Below are 6,924 nucleotides of genomic sequence, written 5' to 3'. Positions count from 1 at the left end.
AATTTTCTTCAAAAAATATAAATAATTATAAAACTTTTAAAACAAAAAATATGAGTTATTGAGGAGTGATAATAGTCGATCTCGACATGAAATTTATGAATTCTTCATTGATAAACAAAGTTAATAATAATAATAATAATAATAATAATAATAATAATAATAATAATAATAATAATAATAATAATAATAATAATAATAATAATAATAATCACTACTACAATTTTGGCCTACGGCCACGCTAAATTTTTCCACAGCTCTAAAACTGTGGCCAAATACACGCTTTTGCCATGGTTTTCAAATCGTAGAAATATGTTTTAAAATATTGAATCCGGAGTATGAAACTGTGGCCTTTATCTCAGTTGCCACGGTTATGTAACGGTAGATATTTTAAGCCGCAATCAAAAAACCGCGGCCTTATAATTTTCATAATTTTCAGTTCAAACTGTGGCCAAAGCCAAAAAAAAAACCCTCCAAAAGTTCCCTCTTTTTTTTTAGTTTCCCTCTATCTTTTTATTTTCTTTTCTATTTTTTTAATTAAAAAAAATTGAAAGAACAAGACCGTAACTCTCCATCTCGCTGCGCCAAAGAAATAGAAAAGAAAATTCCAAAGAAGAAGACGAGACCTTAACTCCATCTCCATCTCCATCTCGCTGCGCCGCTGCTTCTCGCTGCGCCGCTGCTGCCACCTCCATCTCCGCTTACATGTTAGTTTCCTTTCACCTCCATCTCCGCTTCACCTTCATCTCTACTTCACCTTCATCTCTGCTTCACCTTCATCTCACTAACCTCAATCATCTGTTATGAACCCTAACTCTCTTCATCCCTTCACCTTTTCCCAAATCTTCTTCAAAATTTCACCGAAACCCTAACTCTCTCCATCCCTTCATCCTTCTCCCAAATCTTCTGTTGGTTTAGGGTTTATGTGTTTACAAATTGATGTTTAGTCAATTTCTAGTCTATTGGAATTGAGTTTTTTTAGGATAATGGGGGTGTGTTTTTTTCTTGTATTGATTATAATGAAGTTGTGGTGTTCGTTATATTGATGCAAATGGAGTTGTTGATGCTGTTTTCCTTATGTTACTGAACTCATTTGCTGATGTAATACAATAGAAAACAGATTAGGGTCTCTGTCTTTTATCTTAGAATTGATTAATGTTACAATCAGTAGTGGTTGTTTTTATTTTTTTTATGAATGTTGCTCTTTCTTATTGCTAGCTGACAGTTATTTCACTATGAATTTTGTGAATTATTTCATCTGTCTTATAAATATTCTGTTTTGAATTGGTTATTCAAATCTATTAGTCTGTGTTTGAAATCTGACCATGATGGATTGACATGGCTGATTATTACTAAATAAATATTCCGCCAATATGTTGTTGATTGATTTAATTTTTTTCATTTGGCTTAAGTGTAGATAGCTTCTTTTTCTATGTTCTTTAATTTCGTCCAAAGTTGACCGTTCCATTTTCTGGTGTTTTTATGAGCTTTACCCTAGTGGCTTGATTGGGCATAAATTTTAGATTGTAGGCTGCTGCTGCTGCTTCTGCCAATCTTATAGTTGGGACCCATGTTTGGTTGGAGGATTCTGATGTAGCTTGGATAGATGGCGAGGTCTTAGAGATTAATGGAGAACAAATCAAAGTCCTTTGCACTTCCGGGAAGACGGTGAGTGCATTTTGTAATATTTGCTCAAAGTTAATCTTGGCCTTCACTGATGCATTTCTCTGTTTTTTGAATTACTTGTTTTACATGAATGTTTTGATTTCTTTGAATCTTTGAAGAATAGCATAATATGTACATATGCACTTTCTTTTAACTCAGAATTTTGAACTTTCTGATGTTTTAGAATTTGTTTATTTTGTCCCCATCCTATGTCTGATTTGCAATATGCAGGTTGTTGTTAAAGCCTCCAGTATTTATCATAAAGATAGAGAAGTTCCACCGTGTGGAGTGGATGATATGACAAAGCTCGCGTACCTGCACGAACCCGGAGTCCTAAGTAATCTGAGATCAAGATACGAAATCAATGAAATTTATGTACGCATTTTGGTTCCCAACGCTCCTTAGATGGTGTCTTTTGTGTGACTTTTCATGTTTTCATTCATGCTGTATTAACTTGTGCAATTTCAACGGTTTGCTTTCAGACTTACACTAGGAATATATTGATTGCTGTGAACCCGTTCATAAAGCTTCATCATTTATATGATAGCCATATGATGGCGCAATACAGAGGAGCAGCATTTGGTGAGTTAAGTCCACATCCCTTCGCTGTTGCCGATGCAGCATATAGGTAATTTTCATACATATCCTGTAATTTGTGTATACTGTTAGCTTATAAAATCTGACTATATAAATTATATGTGTATTTAGGCTCATGATAAATGATGGAATCAGCCCGTCAATATTGGTGAGTGGTGAAACCGTGAAAGTGGTGCTGGTAAAACAGAAAGTATTAAGTTACTCATGCGATATCTTGCTTACATGGGAGGGAGAGCGGCTGTTGCTGAAGGTAGAACTGTCGAGCACACTTTCATTGAGTATTTTATAAGCTTAGATTCATACAGTAGGAAATCACTAAGTGTATTAATTATTTGAAGACTTTCATTATTTTATACAGTATTTTATAAGCTTAGATTCATACAGTACTTTATAAGCTTAGATTCATCGAGCACACTTTCATTGAGTATTAATTATTTGAAGACTTAATCACTAAGTGTAAAAAAGTTCTAATATCAAAACAGTAGGAAATCATTATGTTGCCCTAGATTCATACACGAGTGATGCACTTTTGGATTCCTACGTAGTAAATCAACGTGAAACTAAGGTTATAATATATATTTCTAGTTTGTTTTAGTATAATTACATAACTAAAACCTCCAGCTAGTTTAAGATTTGAGTTCCCCATCTTGGATTGTAGTCACATTTTTTAAAGGAAGTAAAGTAGTTGAAATGAGTAGTATATGTTAAGAAATGTGATGTTGTCTTTTTCATCTGAGAATTGATTCCACCCACTTGTACTATTATTCATTTCTATAGCATATAAATTTTCTTTTTACTCAAAAGTTTAAAGGTGAAGTCTTTTAGATTCCATTATACTTTAATGTTTTGTCTATATACATCACATAAGAGAACTTCTTGGTAGAACTGATTGGGAAGTCAGTTTGAGACAGATGCCTCGTGCTGAAAACAGAGTTGCTGACAAACTTGCCGATATAGGTCGTGAATTACCTTTTTCCGGTCTGCGTGAGATTGGTTCTCCCCCTCAAAACTATGTCGACCTGCTCTAGATACTTTCAGTGTTAATTAATCTGATGAAGTTTTTACTATGTGATTGGTTATATTCAAAGCAGTTTCCCTGATTTTGTATATTAACCCCCTGTTTGTCACATGTACTCTGCAGTTTTGAGCAATTTTGTATTAATTTGACCAATGAAAAGCTTCAGCAGCATTTTAATCAGGTTTCTTTATTATTTTTATGGAAGATATATATATATATTTTTGCTTATAATTGATTATTGATTTGAATCAGACAATTACGTCACCTTTTTGTTACTCCACATGCTATTTTTGCCCTCAAATATTTTGTTCTACAACATGTTTTCAAAATGGAGCAAGAAGAATACAAGAAAGAATAAATTGATTGGAGTTACATTGAATTTGTGGATAATCAAGATATTCTGGATCTGATTGAAAAGGTTTTTGTTTCTAACTCTGCAATGCTTAAGCTGATTGGTCTTTATCTCTCGTTGCATATTTTTATTTAAGATATTCATTCCTTCTAAGGAGAAATCCTTGCTTACAATGGACTCCCATGGAAAGTTAACTTCAGGGCTTATTTGTTTGAGAAATCATTTTTCTGGGGTTTTATAATTGTTACAGAGATTGACAAATCTGAATTTAGATGGACTGTGTTTTTTATGTGATACCCTTAATATTATTCATACTTGTATATATTTGATTGAATGTGCAGAAGAAAAAGATCAGCAGGCACATGATAATGAACATTCAAGCCTTTTGGATACATCTGATGGAAACAATGGTATATTTCAACTACTAGTATTTCCTTTTTTTTACTTTTACCATTTTCAGTTTCAAGTTAACAAAAACAAATTAACTAATGTTATTAATAGAAAGAAAAAGTTACTAACTCTATGAACATCATTCATTCAATGTGACATTTTTTACGCCTCTTTATTTCTGGTTAAACTATAGAAGGAAATTAGAATATTGATTGTGTTCTTAATTTTATTTGAGAGTTTACTCTTAATCAATTATAAGTCAATAGAATAATGTTAAGGGTAAATGTAGTTTAAGCATTATAAAATGATTTTAAGTATAATTTTTTTTCTTTTCTGAACAGAAAAGGTGAAGAAGTCTGTAAAAAAGATTACAATGTGTAATCAAACTCAAATGAAGCAGTAGAATTATACAACTACAAATTGTCAAAGGGGTTAGCTTCTCATTTTCTCATTTATTTGGCTCATCATCTTAAGATAAAAAGATAAAAAGCATGTTCTGGACTTTTCAAAGTTATTGCATCACTTGTGGGCTTTTTGATTTCATTTGTTGCAAGCTGTTTGTTTTGTTTGACAGGTTTGATACAAGGCGTACAACTGAAGCTAGCTCAGGGCTATGTTCTAAGAGTTCTTAGGTTCAAACTTCACAAGCCGTGAAGCTGAAGTTTAAGCTTTCAATAAAGTAAGAGGCTGCCTGGATCTCATGTGACTTTTCATTGAATAGCTCCTTGCAGCATTCACTTTCAGCTTCAATGAGCAAATGCTTGGGTACTTGACTTCACTTTTTAATGTCTAATTACAAATTGTTTCTCTGATACATATCTCCTGCCATGGTAACGTATTTATCTCGTTATGGTAACGTATTTATCTCGTCATGCTTGTGTCGTTGCCGTGTTATGCTTGTGTTGCTGCGTTTTGTTTATCTTATGCCATTGCTGTGTTGTTTCTTGAAAAATAATTAGTTAGTATGAGAAATATCTTTTGTGATACAACTTTAAAATTTGACATGCTAGTATCTTGGAACGTGTGAACAATGCGTTTTAATCTTCTAACAAATCATCTTATTTGATGTGCTTTAGAAACTTCATTTATGTAATGATTATTTTACGAATTGTTTCAGTTATCCTCCCCCGAGGGAAAAGTGCGCAGGTCCAAATTGCACTAATGCTTACTAGTATCGGGATTCCAAGTCAAAGGTTCCTCTTTGCAGTCTTGGTTATTACAAGGCAATAGAAGAAGACTAGATTTAGACATGGGAAATGCATGGATTAAATAGTGGAGCAAATATGAGAGGTTATTTATTTAGAGGTCATTTGACAGTAAATTGTGTTTCAATAGTGGATTAAATTGTGTTTCATCTCATGGCAATTGAAACCCTTTGTACATTTATTTAGAGGTTATTTAGACACTAAAATAATTTGTATTCATACAATTATAGCAATCAAATTTTAAATTCTTTAAAATTGGCGCAAGTGATTGGTGTCTTGGATTAATATAAGCCACTAAATTTATTTACATTAAATTTATATTAAACTGTGACAAGATAAATGGTTTAGAATGCATAACATATAACAACGGTTTTAAATTTGTGGTCATAACCAAACCGTGGCTATATCTTGAACCAAAACTGTATGTTAAACGATAAATTGAAACTGTGGCTTTACCATATGGCCACAGTTTTGTAATCATGGCAAATATAAACCGCGGCCTTAATCAAGCTACCTAAACCGTGGCCTAAAAAAGCCACGGTTGTAAAAAAGGCGTGGTCTATACCAAAAAACCGTGGACTTTACTTTAGGCCACGGCCGAATACTCCACAGTTGGATTTCCGTGGCCAAACCGTGGCCTCAGCGTTACGCCACGGTTATTTTGCATATAGCCTCGGTTTTCTGGTCGTGGCAGGAGACCTTTTTTCCTGTAGTGAATAATAATAATAATAATAATAATAATAATAATAATAATAATAATATACTTTTGATATATTGTTAGTCTAAATAATTTTATACAATTGAATAGATATGATAGTTGAGTTATGTCCGTGCAAACTAATAATTTAAAGTTCAATTTTTTACCGCAACATTTATTTATATTTAAAATTAATTTTAAAAAAATATATTGATGTATATAAATCATTAACTAAAAAATTACACCAAGAATAAATCACACACAATTATAAATGACAAAGATTAAGCCAATATTTATTTATATCTGACAATTTTAATTTTATAAAATGTATGCATAAAAATCAAATGATCATAGTAATAATAATAATAAAATAACATTTTTTGGATTGAAAAAAAAAGAAAAAAACATTGAATAGAACTAGCTTTATAAAATACATTATAAATAAAAGTAAAATAATTGAATATAGCAATTGTATTTAAAAGGAAAAAAATAAACCTACAAAGAATTTCTTATTTGAGAAGATATGGATATAAAAATTAATAATATAAATAATAAAGTATTCTCATTTTTACTCTTCCAACAACCCTACCAACCTTATGCAAAATTACTATCTTTGTACCAAATTATAAATCGTTTAATAGAATAACATGTCTTAAATTTTAATTTAATTTATAATTTTAGTAAATTTTTTATATTTTATTTATTCTTTATTCTTTATTACTTTTTTATTTTAATTTTTAAAATTTTATCATTTATTTTCATACTACTGAAAAATACTAATTTTATAAATTCATTATTTTTCAAACTTTTAATTGATGTGAAACAGTTAAAACATCATATAATTTTATACATGCATAGAATCACATGTTACTACAACAATTAATAATTATAATATTTTATGTGTTTTTTTCACACATTAAATTATGTGTTAATACGAATTCACGCTGTATACATATTAAGTTTATTTTCAGAAATAAAATAAAAAAATAAAAGATTAAAACAA

At 30.9% G+C, this 6,924-nt stretch overlaps 1 protein-coding gene across 7 annotated transcripts; it reads left to right on the top strand.

Annotated features, from left to right (window-relative positions):
* Nucleotides 1-556: 556 nt before the first annotated feature.
* On the top strand, nucleotides 557-5,373 carry LOC131622240 (myosin-6-like). Of its 7 annotated transcripts, none has more exons than XR_009289820.1 (11): nucleotides 557-704; nucleotides 1,521-1,665; nucleotides 1,894-2,037; nucleotides 2,145-2,290; nucleotides 2,371-2,509; nucleotides 3,401-3,458; nucleotides 3,619-3,695; nucleotides 3,971-4,039; nucleotides 4,361-4,450; nucleotides 4,594-4,784; nucleotides 5,137-5,373. XR_009289820.1 is itself a non-coding variant. In XM_058893268.1 (6 exons), the coding sequence occupies exons 3-6, from the start codon at nucleotides 1,960-1,962 to the stop codon at nucleotides 3,404-3,406; spliced, it is 369 nt and encodes a 122-aa protein (XP_058749251.1). In that variant the 5' UTR covers nucleotides 557-704; nucleotides 1,521-1,665; nucleotides 1,894-1,959; the 3' UTR covers nucleotides 3,407-3,695. The 7 variants fall into 7 exon arrangements, 2 of the variants coding, with proteins under 2 accessions (XP_058749251.1, XP_058749250.1); XR_009289817.1 differs by having other exon boundaries at nucleotides 3,530-3,695; XR_009289818.1 differs by having other exon boundaries at nucleotides 1,528-1,665; nucleotides 3,401-3,695.
* The last annotated feature ends 1,551 nt before the right edge of the window (nucleotides 5,374-6,924 follow it).

This window comes from Vicia villosa, unplaced genomic scaffold (genome assembly GCF_029867415.1).
Source record: "Vicia villosa cultivar HV-30 ecotype Madison, WI unplaced genomic scaffold, Vvil1.0 ctg.000025F_1_1, whole genome shotgun sequence".
In the NCBI taxonomy this organism is placed as follows: Eukaryota; Viridiplantae; Streptophyta; class Magnoliopsida; order Fabales; family Fabaceae; genus Vicia; species Vicia villosa.
This window is presented reverse-complemented; position numbering and strand designations above follow the sequence as displayed.

Bases quoted from the DNA above. Each gene is read 5' to 3' on its own strand.
- LOC131622240 (XM_058893267.1), top strand. From the start codon at position 1,960: ATGACAAAGCTCGCGTACCTGCACGAACCCGGAGTCCTAAGTAATCTG. The intron at 2,038-2,144 runs GTACGCATTTTG...GTTTGCTTTCAG, and splicing joins ACGAAATCAATGAAATTTAT to ACTTACACTAGGAATATATT. The intron at 2,291-2,370 runs GTAATTTTCATA...ATGTGTATTTAG, and splicing joins GTTGCCGATGCAGCATATAG to GCTCATGATAAATGATGGAA.